Source organism: Antechinus flavipes, chromosome 1 (genome assembly GCF_016432865.1).
Source record: "Antechinus flavipes isolate AdamAnt ecotype Samford, QLD, Australia chromosome 1, AdamAnt_v2, whole genome shotgun sequence".
In the NCBI taxonomy this organism is placed as follows: Eukaryota; Metazoa; Chordata; class Mammalia; order Dasyuromorphia; family Dasyuridae; genus Antechinus; species Antechinus flavipes.
The window spans coordinates 397,005,217-397,024,613 of NC_067398.1; the positions used below are offsets into that span (position 1 = coordinate 397,005,217).

The 19,397-nt window shown below is 35.1% G+C and overlaps 1 protein-coding gene across 1 annotated transcript in view; it reads left to right on the forward strand.

Annotated features, from left to right (window-relative positions):
• The window catches only part of ANKRD33B (ankyrin repeat domain 33B), a 98,930-nt gene that overhangs the window by 67,770 nt on the left and 11,763 nt on the right, over nucleotides 1–19,397 (forward strand). Inside the window, 1 exon segment of the mRNA XM_051969852.1 lies at nucleotides 14,526–14,666. Within this exon segment, the coding sequence (XP_051825812.1) occupies nucleotides 14,526–14,666 (141 nt within the window).

Below are 19,397 nucleotides of genomic sequence, written 5' to 3' on the forward strand. Positions count from 1 at the left end.
AGTGAAGATGCTATGTTGTTTTCCACACTAAGTTCTCACAGTCCTCTTTCTGAGTATGGACGGCTCTCTTCATCACTGAGCCAGTGGAACTGGTTTGAATCTGCTCATTGTTGAAGAGGGCCACGTCCATCAGAATTGATCATCATATAGTCTTCTTGTTGCCATATATAATGATCTCCTGGTTCTGCTCATTTCACTCTTGCAAAACCTTGTGTTCTAATTTTTTCCTCCCTTCTTGACACCCCCTCTCCTAGTGATCCAGTATATGATAAATATGTGCAATTAATAAAGGATTTATTCATTGGTATATTGCTTGATATGCTGTTCTTAAAAATGCTCATTTCCTTCCTTCTAACTCCAAAATAAGTGCTATTTACCTTACTGATTTTTTATGATTTCAGAAATGCTAATAGTATATATAGTAAAGAGGATGTGATATCAGCTATTGGCCTTTTTATATAATATTGGAACTAATTGTTCTTTAAACGTTTGGTAGAATTTACATGTAAATCTATCTGACCCTGGAGATTTTTCTTAGGGGGTTGATCAATACCTTGTTCTATTTCTTTTTCTAAAATGGGACAAACTATATTTTTGTAGATATTTTTCCATTTCACTTAGATTATCAAATGTATATATATAGTAGTTGTTCCCTTTTTGTAAATGAATGCCAAGGACCTTCTGATACGTTTATGGTATGCTTCCTTCATTAATCAGAAATGGTATGCTGAAATACTAACTTTTCCAGCTCAGTTTCTCAGTTTCTTATTACTATGATTTTTAAAGCAACACTTTTTTGCCACAAAATAAAATTAGGGACTATTTTCTGCTTTTAAAGATTGCTACAACTGTTAACAACTTGTAATACAAATGTGGATATTTAATTAGTTTCATTGCAGTGAAGGTAATTATAGGGTTTTTTCTCATTGGCTAATAATCTCCTCATCTTTAGTGTCTGCTTATTAGCTGAGGATCTATATATATGATTAATTGTAAGGCAATGGTTTTGCCTTTAAAGTTTTGCCAGGAATATTTTTAAGATAGGTTATCTTAATATTTATATGGCTAGTAAATTTAATGTTTAATGTAATTTTTGATAAAGTTCCACTTTTGATAAGAAAGTAGACTTTCTTATAAGACTTATACATAAGAAAAGACTTCCACCTTAAATCAGAAGATACATACATATGTATGCACATAATATACATAGGTACATATATTACTTATTTTTGCCATTTAATCATTAATAGATGTTTCATGGGTGCTTGCTTGATCTATTCCTGGAAAGGAATGCCATCTTGTTTACCATTTTGTTAGTAAATAACATTGTCACTTTTTTTCCTTAGCAATGTCTTTATAGTTATGTGAATGCTGAACTTTATGAAGAAAATTGCCAATCTATAGAATGTCCTAGGAAATGCATTTCTTTTTGTTTGATTTTATTCCTGAAGGATTTAGGGCTATCCACCCATTTTCTGATAGTTTATATTTAATCGTGGTGAGTTCAGAAATTATATTTTTAAATGCGTTTATTGGGTTTGGTTTTCCCTTCTTTTTGATATTGATCTTGGCTGAAATAGAGACTTTTTTTTCCCCAGCAGACACTTAGAAAGAATAAGAATACTTGGATTTAAATCAGCTCTTTCTGTAACCTCAGTTTTTCTTACATTTCTCTTCCTTTAAAATGAAGGAGTTGACTTAGATTATCTTAAGATTCTTGCCAACTATATCATGAAAAAGAATTTTGACACAATATTCTACTGTTGTATAGTCATCAAGAAATTATACTGGTCAGCATAAACTCTGTCATGAAAATGGCTTAATGGTATTTTGATCATGAAAAAATAAAAAAAAGTCTTTTACATAAAAAATAGGACATCAATTCAATGACAAAAATTTTTATAGAATTTATGCACTTTGAGGCAGTAACATGTGGTTTGGGGAGGTAGGAAATATTTATTGGACATTAGCTTCTTCTCTCCCCATCCCCACCCCCCAATGCTATGTAAAGCCCAAGTTTGATGTGCAGTGTGGCAAGACAGGCTGGGACATATTCACTTGGGCTCAGTCATGCAGTGAAACTCAATATGTTCTATCAGTTTTCCACCAGGAGTCTGGCAAACCTCAGAACACTAAGGTTCTTAATCATGTTTTCTCAAGTGCTTTTTTACTTTGTATGCTTTGCTTAAATTTTAAGTATATTTCAGAAGCATGTTAGTCATCAAAAAGTTCTTGCTTATGTATGTGGTAAGCTAACTTATAAATCTCACATGTCAGCTTTACTCTAAAAGAGATAAGAGCATATAAATTCTATCTTGACTGAATAATTCATGGTCAGGACAGATCATGGTCCCCTCATGTGTACTAAATTGTTTGTACTAGAACTACTATCTGGCTGGATGCATGGATCTCATTATAAATCCATTTATGATTCCTCTGATAGGGAGAGAACAAGATGATCTTTTCAATAGCTTGCTGTTTTTGCTTAGTGAATTGGGATAGCTTTACAATATCGAAGTCTACCATCAGCTATAAAACTTGTTTCACCCATTGAAGAACTACCTGTCCTCACCAACCAGACACATGGAATTTAGATGAAGAAGATGAACTGGATAATACAGATAGCAAAAACAAGGCTCAGCATGATAAGGAAACAGCCCAGAAAAGTAAGCTTTCTGTCCCTGAGTCCTCTTATACAAATTTAGGTTGAAGTAAATAGTCTTTTTTTTTATCTGAAGATCAAACTAAATTTATCTTCTAGAAGGAAAGTATGGGATCTCTTATAAGAACATTAGCAAACCATGAAATTGCTCTTGAAGTATCAAGTATGATAAACATATCTGAAAGTATTGGTAATTGTAATGCTAGGATTATAGCTTGAATATAGTTGGTTAATTTGTGAATAAGACCAAACTGTAATACTGTTCTGAAAGTAAAGAAATGGTTCAAGAAGTTAATTCTGAAAGACTTAACACCATTGCAGATTAGGAGATATTTAATGGAAGCATGTAATTAATGTAATGATGTTTCTTTATCTAAAGTTCAGTAGTCAGAGCTGAGATCAAAGACTAGATATTTGTGAGCCTCCAAATCAGAGAAATAATAAAATTCAGCCTTTTGAAGATTATTTGAATGAAGTTGAAAGAGCTTCACACAAATCATTTTTTAAAGTGACCAAAAGGGTTTTGAGACAGAAAATGATCAAGAAATTGTCAGTGATTGCAAAACTATTGGCATTGCAAAGTTATATTGGTTCTTGGAGATATATGCAGTAAGTAATAAACATGAGTGATTTCTTCCAAATACTTTAAAATAATGTCTCTGAACAAATTCTACAATAGCTGAAGCCACCAAAAGACAGTGTGAAACAATTTTCCAACTCAGGTTGGCAGAAAAAGTCTGTTACAACAAGATGAGGATGGTCTGGTGCAGGCCTTGGGAGTCAGTGAAACATCTGTGTAACGGTGGCTTCTAGAGCTCTCAGCCTAGAGAGTAAAAGCGTCAAACAGTTGGTCAGAAGGAAATTACTGAGGTCTCTTAGCTAGCTTTGCTGGATTACAGTGCTGAGTGGCACTAGCACAAGGGCTAGTCAAAGTTCCAAGGCAGAAAATAATTCTTGTAGGCATTCACAGACCAAAGCATAGGCTAGAAGAGGCATAAATTATACCACCGTAAAAGTCTCTTTAAAAATAGCTGCACAAAATTCCTAAAGTTTGAGGCAGTGTACTCTTCAATCTGGTCGATGAGTCCTATTTTAAAGAGTTAAAAAGTAAAGTAATAGGCTAGAAAATGAGCAAACAGAAAAAAATTGTGATCATAAAAAATGACTGGTGACAAGGAAGATCAAAACATACACTCAGAAGAAAATAACAGTCAAAGCTTAAATCAGAAGCCTCCAAGAAAAATATGAAATGAAATGGTCTCAGACCATGGAAAAGCTTAATAGGGATTTTCAAAATCAAGTAAGAGAAAGGGAATTTGAGAGTGGTTCAAAAGGAAATGCAAAAAAATTGAGGAGAATGCAAAATTGGCCAAATAGAAAAGGTGGTACAAAAGCTTCCTGAGAAAAATAATTCCTTAAAAAGTAATACTCGAGTAAAGGGATGCTAATGACTTTGAGAAATGAACTTAACTGGAAAATCCAGGAGAGAAAATTAAAAAAGTTGATCTATCTGAAATCTGATTCTCCCCCTTCCTTCCCCCCAAAAAGAGCCTAGACATCATCTTTCAACGAATTATTAAAGAAAAGTGTCTTCATGTTCTAGAATCAGAGGGTAAAATAGAAATTGAATAGAAATCCACCAACTAACTCACCAGAAATATTCTCACCAATTCTGACTTTTAGGTCAAGAAGAAAATACTGCAAGCATCCAGAAAGAAATAATTCAGATATATTGAAGCCACATTCAGAATAATGCAAGATTTAGCAGCTTTTATATTAAGGGCTTAGAATATGATATTCCAGAGAGCAATAAGTTAGGATTACAACCAAGAATCACCTACCTACCCAGCAAAACTGAGTTATAATTCTTCAGAGGGAAAAATGGATATTTAGTGGAAAAAAACTTTGAAACATTTTTGATGAAAAGACCAAAGCTGAATAGAAAGTTTGGCTTTAAAATATCAGACCCTATAACTCCATAAAAAAGACAAAACAGAAAAGGACTTAATGAGGTTGGACTGTTGGCATTTTTATATGTGAAGATGGTAGATACTTGTAACTCATGACTTTCTCATTATTAGGACAGTTAGAAGGATTTCATTTTCATGGCAGAGGGAATAGAGAGACAGAGGGCATGGGTATTAGTTGAGTATGAAGCAGTGATATTTATACAGGTAAAATTAAGGGGTAAAAGAAATGTACTAGAAGGAGAGAGAGGTATAGTAGGGTAAATTATCACAATCCCAAGAAAAGATTTTTAAAGTGCCAAAGAAATGAGGAAGATTGAGTGAACCTTACTCTCATCAGAATTGGTCAAAGAGGGAATAACATACACTCAATTGAGTACAGAAATCTGTCTTACCCTATAGCAAAGTAGGAAGGGAAAGGGATATGAGGAGGGCAGGGAGTAGTAAGAAGCAGGATGGACAGGGTGAAAGGAGAGTAAGAAGGCAGGAAATTCAATTTGCAGGAATAATTGTGAAGAACATTTGAAACAAAATTTTCAAACTGAGTCAAATTTATAAAAATAGGAGACATTTCCCAACTGATAAGTGGTCAAATGATATGACCAGTTTTTGGATGAACTAATCATAGCTATCTATAGCCATATTAAAAAATGTTCTAACTTAGTATTATGAGTTAGTAACAATGAATTATTAGTGTTACTACTTACCTATTAGATAGGTCAATAGGGCAGAAAAGGAAAATGACAAACATTTTGGATTTGGGAGAATATGTGAGAAAATTGAGATAATAATGCATCTTTGGTTGAGTTATGTTATGTAGAACAATTTGGAACTATGCTTGAAGGATTATAAAGTAGTTTAACTTAGTACCAGTGTCCCAAAAGAGATAAAAAGCAAAAAGGAAAGACACTTATATCTACAAAAAATACTTACAATAGCTCTTTTCTGGAAGTAAAAGAATTAGAAATTGAGGGGATGTCTAACAATTGGGGAGTGACTGAATAAGTTGAATAAATTACTGAATTAAATAAGTGTGTATAAATGTGTAATTGTGATGGAATACTATTATGCTATAAGAAATGAACAGGATGCTCTCAAAAGAACCTGGAAAGACATCCATGAGATGATACAAAGTCAAATGTAATAGCTATATTGTTAGATTATCAGCTGTGAATAACATAATTCTCAGGAATAAAATGATCCAAGACAACTTGGGACTTATGATGAAAAATGCTGTCTGTTCTCAGAGAAAGAATTGTATCTAAATACAGATTAAAACACATTCTAAAATTTTCTTTGTTTTTTTTTTTTTAATTTAAATTTTATTTTATTTAATAATAACTTTGTATTGACAGAATCCATGCCAGGGTAATTTTTTACAACATTATCCCTTGCACTCGCTTATGTTTTGCTTTTTTCCCCTCTCTCCCTCCACCCTTCCCCCCTCTCCCCCAAGATGGCAAGCAGTCCTATATATGTTAAATATGTTGCAGTATATCCTAGATACAATACATATTTGCAGAACCGAACAGTTCTCCTGTTGCACAGGTAGAATTGGATTCAGAAGGTAAAAATAACTCGGGAAGAAAATCAAAAATTCAAATAGTTCACATTCGTTTCCCAGTGTTCCTTCTTTGGGTGTAGCTGTTTCTGTCCATCATTTATCCATTGAAACTCAGTTAGGTCTCTTTGTCATAGAAATCAACTTCCATCAGAATACATCCTCATACAATATCGTTGTCGAAATGTATAATGATCTCCTGGTTCTGCTCATCTCATTTAGTCTTTGTTTTTCTTGAAGGTTTTTTTTTCCCCCTCCCACAACATAACAATTAAGGAAATGTTTTGTGTGATTACACATGAATAACCAATTTTGAATTGCTTGCATTTTTGGTGTGCAGTGGATTGGGGAGACTGGAACTCAAAAGTTTTTAAAATGAATGTTAAAAAAAGGAATGCAAGCAGGAGAATTCCCAGAATGGAAAAGTTATAAAAAAGACTGTTGTGCTGACATTAAGAAGTGATGTTTCCACAGAAGAAAATAAAGTAGCCACTATTTTTAGGTAAATCAAAAGATACAATTTTTGTTTAGTGAAAAGGTTTTACTACATAAAATGGATTCACCTGAAAACAATGGTTTTTACTGTATATAAACAGTATATAAAAACTATAGCATCTGGATCCCTTTGCTTAATCAACTCAAAATATTGATCTATTTTTACATACATGACAGAAAAACTGGGACTTATTGGGTTGTGTAGCATATCCCGTACTGCATTACACATTATATCTAAGGGGATTTTTGTAGCAATGGAACACTTGTCGTGTGTTTTTCATTTATAGTACCTTCTTGGTTCTGGGATCTATTCTTCCTTTATTCAATATTGTCTGTGTTTTATTTTTATCTTTGAATAAGAAATGACATTTATGGTTTTTTTCAAGTTGTACAGATAGATCTTGTAAGATCCCTTATCCTTGACTGACTTTTTATATTGGCCCTAGCTTTCATGAACCTCTTCAAAATTTTGTCTGGAGTTAATGGATGTCTCTCAGTGTATTCCTGTTCACCATTCTATAAGATTGCTTACTTCCAAGATACCCCTCATATCTATTTTCCCATTTGCCACTATAGCTATAAAATTCTTAGTGAAGACTTTTCCTGTATTCTGTCTTGTGCTTTTTAGGGTAAGTGGATTATATAATCCTCTGTACTTGAGTTAATGTTTCATTAGTAAAGTCTACAGTTCCCTCTACTGGCTTAGTTAGGAGAAGTACAGATTTAGCACCCAGATTCAGAATACAGATTTTAAGAACCTGAATTATACAACATTACATTCTTCTTCTAATAGCACTAGGCTGTACATATTTTTGAATCTGAAAGCATATATGATGTATTTATCTATACGATCACTATTCTCTTCAAGTAATGAAAAACATTAAAGAGCATCTAAAGCATATATGCCATGGAAGAAACCTTCAATAATTCAACCAAACCTTAATTACTAATTGGCCATTGTCTCAGAGACAAAAATAATGGCAGCAAGTTGAACTGTGGTCAGCTTTTGGTGCACAAATGGAAAAAAAATTGTCCCTCTCCTAGAGGAGCTAATATTCTATTGGAGTGTACTGAGGACCCGAGAAAGATGTTGTAGGTTAAGAAATATAGAGATGGCAAGTTAATTTATATAACTGTCACCTATCTTGGTACATTACAAGTAGTTAGTGCTTATTTTTATTGGGATAGACTTCTGAATGTGTATAGGATGCCAATGTAACATCACTATCACTTATGCAAAATAATAAGATAGTATTAATAGAAGGCTTTTAAGATTTGTCATATCCATCCCGGTGGGTCTTATTGTCACCCTTTTTTACAGATGAGGAAATTAGGGAACACAGCTAATATCTGAGACTGGAGTTGAACTTAGATCTTCTAGACTACAGCTGTTATACTGCTGAGCTGCCTCCTGAAAAATTAGGAGCAAGAGAATATACATTGAGTTCTGGGACCTTGATTTTTAAAAGTTAGCTGTGTTCTTGCCTCTGTTTTTTATTCTCCATACCTCCCCTACTCCCACCATATCTTTAGTTAAATATATTACATTTTGTTGGTACCTAACAAATCTTTAAAAATGAAATCAGCCTGAATAACATGATTTTATGTTGCTGAAGCAGACAATGCAAGAGTTTGGCTGTGCAATCCAGTGTGTTCAGGAAGGTGAAAGCATGATTTTTCCCTTACCTGTCCTTAGGCTCCCTTCCCTCCCCAAATCTTAGTCCACCTGGCTTTTGTCATGCTTTTTGGGCTTAATTTCTCCTTGACCTTTTGTTTTCCATATGAACTTTGTTGTTATTATTTTCTAGGTCATTAAAATAGTTTTTTGGGAGTCTGATTGGTATAGCACTAAATAAATAATTATTTTAGGTAGTATTGTCATCTTTATTCGCCCAATCCAAGAGCATTTAATATTTTTCCAGTTGGAAAAATCAGACTTAATTTGTGTGGAAAGCGTTTTGTAGTTTTGCTTATATAGTTCCTGATTTTTCCTTGGCAGATAGATTCCTAAATAATTTATACAATCAGTAGTTACTTTAAATGGAATTTCTCTTTGTAACTCTGACTGTTGGATTTTGTTAGTGATATATAAGAATGCTGATGATTTTTGTGGGTTTATTTTATATCTTGCAACTTTGCTAAAGGTGTGAATTGTTTCTAATAACTTTTGAATAGAATCTCTGGGGTTCTCTAAGTATACCACCATATCATCAGCAAAGAGTGATAATTTGGTTTCCTCATTGCCTATTCTTATTCCTTTAATCTCTTTCTCAACTCTTATTGTTGGGCTTCCTTTCTTGACTCTCCAGGCTCTCTCTACTATAACACAGAGCCCACGTCTAGACCACCTACTTGTAAGGGCCTTCCCTACCTCCAGGCTCTCCTTCTGATTGAAGGTCTCTTCCCATAATCTTAAAGTTGAAACCACTCATGTCTTCATTTCTCTCTGGGTTATGCTTTGGTACCTTCAACCTTTTCCTTTTTTAGATGTACCTTAACTTCCTTGTGTGTGTTGTCTTCTCCTAGAATGAAAGCACTTCAAGGGGAGGGACTGTCTTTCTTTCTGCTTGTATTCATATTTCCAATCTTTAGTGCAGCATCTGGAACATTGTTAGTATTTAATACATATTTGTTGATTTGATATTGCCATAAAAATAGAGATTGTAGGATAATAGAAGCAGCTAGAGCATTGGGCAAGGAGTCAGGAAAATCCTGCCTCAGTTTCCTCATCTGTAAAATGGAGATAATGGCACCTGTCTCTCAGAGTTGTTGGGAAGATCAAATGATATAATTTAAAAGCATTTAGCACAAAGGCTGGCACAGAGTAAGTACTATATAAATGTTAGGTAATAGTAGGAAGAATATAGATTAATTTTTGATGTTCACCTTGATATAGTGAATAATCTAAGGTAAGCATTTACCATATTATGTGATTGAGAGCCAACATTGAAGCAAATAGGTAAAAGCTGTTTTGTATGCAAAATAGAAATGAGGAAGATCATTAATTTTTATAAGAATATGATTAAAGACTAGTAGACCATGTCAAAAATCATCTCAGGGCTTTAATTGAGCATAGCTTTAATATAGTGATGTGATGGATAAAAAAGCTCATGTAATCTTAGTTATCATTAATGAAATTTGAGCATTCAGGTTATGACAATGAAAAGCCCCACTTATATACCTATAAGATGAGAAAATGGCAATGAAACAACTCTTAGCAAAAAGCTCCTTAATTAGTCAACATTTGGCATCTCATAGGCATATTTCTGATCAGAAAAAATAAGCTTTTTACATGCATTGCTCAATGGGTAGAGTTCAGCTTGTAAAATGTTTTGTTCAATAGGATAGCCTGCTCTACAGAAATAATACTAGTGCTAAAAATGGCAACATTGTGATATGATATAAGATAGTAATTGTAGTAAGTTAATTCCATTGTTTAGTATTTTGTAGCTTACTGACAACTTTCATGTTTATGTATGTACTGAACGTAGACTAATTCACTGAATGTCTAGATAGCATTACCTTATTGAATTATTGTCAACAATAGACATAGACACAGATACAAGACAGCATGGATAGAGAGGTGGGCTTAGGGTCAGGAAAACTAGTCAAATACCTTCTCTGGGACATATTGGCTACCTGACCCTAAGGAAGGCATTTAACTTTATAGTTAATTAGAAAAGGGAGTTCCCTCATTTGAGGTCTCTCTACCACTGGATTCACAAGTCCAATTCCTTTCCACCAGTTTTCTACCCTTTCATGGACACGTTGGATTGGCGAAGTCCCTGAAGGCTTTTTGTTGCCTGGTAACCATGGCCTAGCTTAAAGTTCTTCTATAATAATGATTTATTTGATAAAATAGAGAATGGAGGGAGGAAAAAGAACACTTCTAAAATTCATTTAGGATTTCCCCTAAACCTTACATGATTTTAGAAGGAGGAATTAGTGCCTCAATCATAGGTCAATCATAATAATCCTGCTACTTGGAACATAAATTTTGTGAGACAATTTCTTAGCCAAATGTAGCATAGTTCTCTGTACACAGTATTATTTAATAATAAGTAACCGTTGAATTGGAAAAAGAGTTAAATATAACTCTGGAAAAATAATTTCCAAAATTCTAGTAGTAAAATATCTCAAGGAATGGGGGAAGAGATATCTGTGGGTACATGTTATTTTCCAGACTACAGAATGTAACCCCCCCCCCACCTCTTTTTTCCCCTTATTCCCAGCACCAAACACATTTAATAAGTATTGATTGAAATGAGTATTACTATCTAGTCTAAATATTACTGTCATTTGAATATTTAATAAGCAAGGTAGTTTCCAGGTTTTTCCTTTACATATGATAGGTACGTTTACAGTTAGTGTGATTTAGGCTCTTTTTGCCTTAAATAAAAGTAAATCATGGATATTAAAAAAAGGGGGGGGCGGTTTCTAGGTCTTGGGAATTCTACTTCCCTTTGCTTTTCTTTCAATGAAAACTTTTGTTCCTTTCTCTAAGCTAAGTATTACTTGAAGATGTCTACAGTTAGGCCAGAGTAGCTTGAAGCACAATCTTTCATTGTTCTGTGGGCGTGCTTAATTGATATGAGTTCATCTCATATAGGATGTTCTGTTGAAGCTTCATTGCCCCCATGACTCATTGGTTTCTAATACTCTGGAGTCTTATTATATAGCTATCCTTAGGGCCCATGCCGTGAATATGCCTTACAGGTAAGATTGCTTATAATGAGGTGCTTTGGGAGTTTCAGTAACTGAACCCCCCTAGATGAAATTGAAAATGGATTTGTCTTTCACTTTATAGTGAATAGTCTTATTTCAGTGTTCCAGTGCATAAAAGAGAGCTATATTTTTGTAGGTTACAAAAGGAAAAAAGGGGAAAATGGATCATTTGTCATTATGTTTAAAGAGAAAATTTAACACTGAGATTTTCCCTGGTACACAGAAGAGGCCTATCCTTGACTTGACTGAAACAAGATCAACTGAGCAATAAAAAGCACCAGTTGATGTGGGTGGAACATGTCATGGAGCATTGAGTAATTTCATGGACCATTGAGAAGCCAAACCCATAATCAGGACTCATCGGTTGCATGGCCATTCTCCCGAATGAAGCATAAGATAGAGAGAGTCTAATTTGAACATTGCCTACTGTGTATAACAGGCAGTTTGCTTTGTGGGTTTTCAATTTTTTCTCTTCGCTCCTCTTCAAAGTGTTTAGGACATGGTCAGTGCAAAACACCTCCTGCTGAAAATTGCAATGGATACGCTATTTCAGATAGGAAAAAAAATGACTCTGAACGAATTGCAATCTGCTTCAGTTACGTTCCTACTCAAATTTAACTGACACACATACCACAAAGCATTCAACTGGACTACAGAATGAGATCAAAGAGCATTCTTTTATAGTTTGCCACAATTAAGCTGTTGCAGCCGCCTGACAGCTTGCATTATCATCCCAACTTTCACACCCATCCTAAATAAATGCCAAGCCAAAGGGGAGTAGGGGCGAATGAGAGTTATGTAAATGAGTCAAAAAGGAACCAGATATTTGTCTTGATCTGTGAATCACATGGCTATAACCTAATATTAATTTGTTTTTGGACTGTTGGCCTGGGATGACATGATTATTTTAGGTAATCACTTAGGTAAGCACTTGCAGAGCTGCCCATATTTTATTTGTTACTACTCTCTGAAGGAAGGCTGATAGATGAGGTGATGATGTAAATGATAAACAACCATGATTTCTTTAGACCACTCACAGTGCTGCTTTTAATCCAGGTGATCAGCTCCTAGTTGATCTGCATCATTCAGCTCTGTTGCTAGTTTCACATAAGAAAAATCACCCATCTGACCTGGTTATTAGTGACTTTCCATAAATAATAAGCAAGGCAAACTTTCCCTGCGTCACCTTTCATGCTGCCTACTGGGTGTCAGTCCTTAGGTACTTACCTGATGATTATAATCAGGAAGGGGTTAGAACTGCCAGGGGATAAAGCCTGTTCCTGAGTAAGGCAGGAACAGAAACTCTGATATACTAGGAATAACTTCATAGCAACCTGGAGATGAAGGGAACTGGTGATTTTGTTTGGTGCCATTTTGTCAAAGCATTTGGATAAGGTATTCTTTGAATAAGCCCACAGAATTTCTCTTCTTTGCCTTTTCCTTCACTTCTCCCCCAATGCACTTAAATTTGATGTTCCTTGCTATAGTGATGTTAATAGGAATTTCTGACATATGTGCATTAGTCAATTCTTACTGCAGTAGTGAAAATGTTTTCTTTTTTTAATGGTCAGTGATTTGGAAATTGTCCTTAAGCTTATTTGTACTTTTGTACCTGTTTGTATCCACATTTCATGCTGTTACTTGACAGCATCAGAGGCTGATTCCCAGATGATGTCAAATATCTGCATTTAGAAGATTCACTACTGTGGCAATTTCAAGAAACACCTGGAGCTCTTTCGCTTATTCTCTCTAATTCTTAATGATAGGTTTTTAAGTTATCTGTCTGTTGAAGATCACAAGACAGCCCCATGTTATCAGAATGTGACTGGGGGTCATAAAATTGAGAAGGAATCCGTAATGGGCTGAGGCTTGAGTTGATGCACTGAGGTCCCAAGCACATGAGGCTAAATAGTAATTGGACCATACTCTATTAATAGATAAGCTTGGAGAATGGCCCCCACCCACTCTTTGTGCAAGTCCTGATGTGTTGTATAGGAAATGACGATTTTGGTGGGTGGAGGCAGGGAAGTGGAAAAGGAAGGGGAGGAGAGACTTCTGGGACTGCCATTGCCACGGCCGGCTCAGTTCACATCTCTCTCTGTTAGCTGATTTGTTAGAGCCCAAGCGTGGGAACCAAGGACCCTACTTTCACTGAAGAAGTCTCCAGTGACCAGGAACTTAGGTGAGTATAAGACAAACAGGGAACTTATTTTCTTAAAGTCGAAAGCAGCAAAAGCAAAAAGAAGAAGAGAAACAAATCAGCTAACAGAGAGAGATGTGAGCTGAGCCAGCCGTGGCAATGGCAGTCCCAGAAGTCTCCTCCCCTTCCTTTTCCACTCCCCTGCCTCCACCCACCAAAATCGTCATTTCCTATACAACACATCAGGACTTGCACAAAGAGTGGGTGGGGGCCATTCTTTCTCCAAGCTTATCTATTAATAGAGTATGGTCCAATTACTATTTAGCCTCATGTGCTTGGGACCTCAGTGCATCAACTCAAGCCTCAGCCCATTACAGGAATCCTAGGTGATTTAAAAAAAAAAAAGAAAAGGAAAATCTTCTTTCTTTGCTTTTTCTCTTATTTTACTTAGTCGAATTTCCTTACCTAGACAGTGTTTACATTGAAGATAATTACTCAAAATATTAAAGGAAAAAACCCCTTAAATTGTAATATTATATATATGTATATATATCAATATATTTTTACTATAATTGTCAAACACTTGAAGTGATTTTTAGTGGATGGGAAGGAGAGAACTTATTGCTATCACTTAACTTTATACATAATGTAGTGATTACCTGTGCTTCCCTTCCATTCCCTTTGTTTCCCTCCCTTTAACCTTCTTATTTTTATGCTCATGCATATTTGGTATATTGGATAAACAGCTGCATTTGGTTAGGAAAAGCTAATGAGGCCTCCCTCTGACACAAATTATAGGTCTGTGATCCTGGATCATCAAGTTTCCCAGGCAACTTGACTATGTTAGAGAAAAATTGCCAATTGAAAATATGGGAGGATTTCTATACCAGGGATTTCCTACATGATGAAATGATCAGTCTAGGTGAAAAGTGCTTATATATTCATACATATGTGTCTGTACAACTTTTTTTTCAGGGCACATAACCATCACCAACTACTTGCTGAACTATTTTCCTGGTCTTGACCTTGAAAGAAGGAATATATTTGGGTACACAGCACTGATGAAAGCGGCCATGCAAGGTCGAATTGAATGCATCCGAGCTTTAATGTTGGCAGGTATGTGGTAATCTTGGCTTTGGTAGTTCTCATGTCTTGCACTCTCCACAAGGTCAGGGAAAAGTTAAAATTGTGTTTTTTATTTGCAGATATTGAAGAGAGACAATTTGTCTTCTGTTATTTATATGTTAAAGTCCTATATTTTCAAATATCAACAGTCTTGGGAAAAGAACTTTTTGTAAAGTTTATTGCCACCCCAATCCTGATTAAAAAACAAACAAAAGCAAAAGCTATTAAAAATTACAGTTAGTCCCATTCCATATTCCCTGTCTGCCATGGTTCTTGGCTGTCTTCCTTCCTCAGGAGTTCATGTCCTGATCCTGTCAACCCCAGAGCTATTTATATTAAAGGTGAGGATCTGGAGCAATCAGTGACTTGTAGGTTGGGATTGAATGACAATACTTCAAGATTTCCTAGGCCTGGGTCAGGTCTACCAACATTTATTAATCACTGTGTTCCAGGAGCTGGGAATATAAATCAAATAGAAAGAAAAATTCCATCCCCCAAGGACATTGCAGTATAATGCTAAAAGGCTACATATAAAAAGGAAGCAGAAAAGCTGCTAGGTAGAGGAAGTTTTCTGGAAGTACCAGTATAGCCTTGGGGAAGATTGAAAACAGATGAATTTGGGCTGCCTCCTTAATATGAGGCTCCAGGAGGAATTAGTCAAAGGGAGAAGCCAGAGGGATGGGAATACTTCCTTTCTGAGAAATAATGGGAGTTCCAGAGAGATGGAGATGAATCTTGTCCCTCCTTTAATGCAGATCAAGCCTTTTCTGAAGGTCTGTCAAAGGGTAGTGTGTTTAATCATTTTCTTTACTAAAATCCCACTCAAACGTTTATATCCATCCCAGGATGATCATGGGTTTTCAAGTTATATTAGTGGAGCACAAATTCTGCCAGGTCCTAACAAGATGTAAAGGTTTTGACCTTCCTTGATTTCAGTTCCTTCATCTGTAAAATTAAGGGGTTGTGATCAAGGCTTCTTAAACTTTTCCACTCACAACCCCTTTTCATCCAAGAAATTTTTACATGACCTTGGGGATAGATGTGTGTGTGTGTGTGTGTGTGTGTGTGTGTGTGTGTGTGTGTGTGTGTGTAATATGGTAAGTTAGGTGTTTGCTAGGGTCTGTTGTGTTTAGCCTATCAAAATTTGGAGAGACTGTATGAGAGAAAGAACATTTTGGGAAGTTTATTGCCACCCCAATCCTGGTAAAATAAACAAAAGTAAAAACTATTATAAATGCAGTTTTTATGGTTCTGATGAATGATGTCTCTTTGAACTAATAATAATAATAATAACTCTCATTTGATCCTTACCACAACCCCGGGAGGTAGATGCTATTATAATCCATTTTACAACTGAGGAAACTTGAGGCAAAATGGAATTAAGTGACTTGCTCAAAGTCACAGCTATTTAGTGACTAAGTAGAATTTGAACATGGATCCAGGTAGAACTGGATCTTTTATTTTTTTGAAGCTTATTGCTGATGGAAAGGTTTTAGCTTCAGATATGTTATCTTACATGTTCCATCAGTGTTTTGAATATCTTGATATCTTGGTTCACCAGTCACGAGATATTTTAAAAAATGAAGTCACTGAAAGTATATAGGTAAGTTTCGGATGTATTTTTAAGACTATCTATAAGTATTTATAAGACAGTATTGTGAGGTTGGCATTTCCATCTTCTGAGGAGAAATAATTAGTCTGGAATGTTGTGCTGTTTTATCTCTGATTTTATCAATGATTATCAGATCACCTTGATGAAGTATTAATAACTGCTTTCTAATTAGTGGTGTTAAAGTTGATTTTATCAGTGAGATAGTGAAGCATTTCTCCCTGAGTTTTCTGTATTAATCCCCCATCTTGTTTTGTATTATCTAAACAACCAAAAAAGCATATCTGTTATAGGGAACTTTATCTACTTTAGTCTGAGGGTTTGGATCCCACTTTATCTTTAATAAATATTAAATAAGAATAAGAACTAGACCTGTAATTTTGCTAGAGTAGGGGATTCCTATATGAGGAAACTTCCTATTTATCTTACTATCTCAAATGAAATAATTTTTTAAAATGCTCAGCAGTCACTGGTACATAGAAGGCATCCTATAGATGCCTTTTCCCTTTTCTTCTTACTAGTCTAGGTTAGAGGCTAAGTATCTTAAAGATACCACACAGATAGTATGTGTTATAAGAAGTCCAGATTTTCATAGCTTCAAGGATGACTCTATGCTTTCTGTCAGACTTAAGTCTTAAGAAGAGGAAATTAATTATGAAGTCCGGTCCTGGATTTTTGTATTATTGTTTGTTAATAACATTTTATTCCTTATGGCTTAAAAACTTAGGTGTTAGAATTTAGGAATTTAGGTGTTAGTTCAGTTAGAATTGCCTTCTAGAAGTTCTTTGACCAAGAAAATAGGATCATTGTGAGATGCAGGAGTTACCTCTATATTGAAAATTAATGTGGAAATACATTTTGCCCTCCAACTCAAACATTGCTGCCTTCCTTTGTGAGCTGAATTTTTTTCTAACCTGTATTTCATTGTATTCAAAAGGAAGTGTTCTCCCTCTCTCCCCTCTCCCCCTTTTAAACCAATGATATCTTGTTTATTAAATTGCCCTCCCTCCCAAACTGCTAACATCTTCATAGAGTATATAACATGTTACACATCAATAACTTCTTTTATCTGCTCTGATCAAGCAGAACAAAGAGATATTATAAATTTCAGAAACTCTGGAATTTAATAATAAAATAATAAAAAATTATAGTTCAATAAAGGTTTCTCTCTCTCCAAGGTTCTGAAATTCTGATTTATTGGAACTCTGTTACTTTGGCTACTAAGGACAAACACATCAGCAATGCCAGCTGTGCTGATTATAATCTCAAAATGTGAAACCTTATTAATTTGATGGAATATTAATATTCCCAAAGTGACAGGTCAGTTTAAGTAAGCTGTCCCAAGAAACTGTATTCAGAGCATGATTTTATCTACATAAAAACATAACTCAGTGGTGATACTTGGTTTTTTCCTTTTTAAGAATAAGCTTCAGGATTCAGTTTCAAACCTGTATGGCATACATTGAATAAGGTGGAACTGTTGTGACATTTGTGATTATGAGAGTGAGTATAATGATGAGTGAGTTGTAATGATGAACAGAGCCCTAGCCACTCTTACATTATCTTGCCCTCAGGTAACTTCAAACTACTTGTTTTCATAAAGCCAAATTAGACTCTCAGATAAAAATCCAGATTTCTTTTCTGTTTTCATATTTCCTCTGTATTTAAAGATACAGTGTTGCTTTCATATTGGAAAACGGAACAGTGTTGAAGAGTTCAGTGAGTAAAAATGTAGATATTTTCTCCAGATCTCCTCTTAATCAGGACTGTACTGGATTGCTTTCATTCAAAGCCACAGGAGGAACTGGAGTACAGTGGTGAGGCCTGTGGTTAGACTGTGAACAGGGATGTTGTTTTAGTATTCATTCAGCCTTAAGCTATTTATTGCAAGACAAACCCTTTTACATGTTAACACTAATATGCTTGAAGGGCAGCTGCTTAGATGCCAGCACTTTTGCTAACACATTACTTGGTGTTTAAAAAAATCATCCAGTAATACTTTCAAAGAGCTCATAAAATATTAGCGTCAGAATGGACCTTTACAATTATCAGGCTCTTATGTTATTTTCTAAAATAAGAAAATGGTGTCTCCAAGATAGAAATGGCTTGTCTCACAGCTGGTAAGTCAAGAGTCATCTAGTTGAATGCCCTCATTTTATAGATGAGCAAACTGATGCCATGGGAAATTAAGTGAATTGCTCAAGATCTCATAGCGCTCAAGCCCTCTGTCTCCAAAACCATTTCTCTTTCCACTAAACCACAAAGACAGTCAACATTTATTAAAGACCTAAAAAGTGCTAAACAGCATTCTGGAAAGAATTCAAAAGTTCAGTACATGTTTAATAAAACACCTTTTTTTCCCTTCATTTTTTTGGGTCAGCCACTGGGTATATAAATACAAAAACTGAAGTATAAGTTTATAATTCAGTTTTTTAGCTACATCCAACTCTGGGATCATGGTCTGCCACTGTGGCATCTGTTGTATCATACCTTCTTCTGTCCTGCGCTATCTCTTGAAGCTGTTCAAGTTCAAGTTAATTGCTTTTATGACACTATTTCATTTTTTTTTTTTGCTATGTCCTTTTCATTTTGCATTCAATCTTTCCAAACATCTGAGACTTTTCCAGAAGAGTCTCATCTTCTCATTATGTGGCCAATATATTTAAGCTCTAACTTTAGCATTTTGACTTCAGGACCAAAGCTCTGTCCACTGAGCCATCTAGCTTCCCCTGCAAGTGTCTTAATTTCATAGCTGCATTTGCTTTCTGCAGTGAGTTTCTGAGCCCAAAGTATAAAATCTAACACTGCTAATACTGCTTTCATTTCTTCTCCCTCTTTTGCCAGGAAGTGATGGGACCAGTTGCTAAAATCTTTTTTTTTTTTTTAAGATTTAAGCTTCAAACTAGCATTTACACTCTTTCATAACTAATGGAGATATAAATTAGGAGATAATGTATGTGCTTTCTAAGGAAAGATTTCAGCCCGGTTGGAATCAAAGGCAAATGGAATCTTTTTATGATTGACTTGAATAGAAGGCTGTATTGGCATGGTCCCCATTTTTCATTACATTATAATTTATTTAGTAAGAATTCACTGAGCAAACCTTTTTCCTT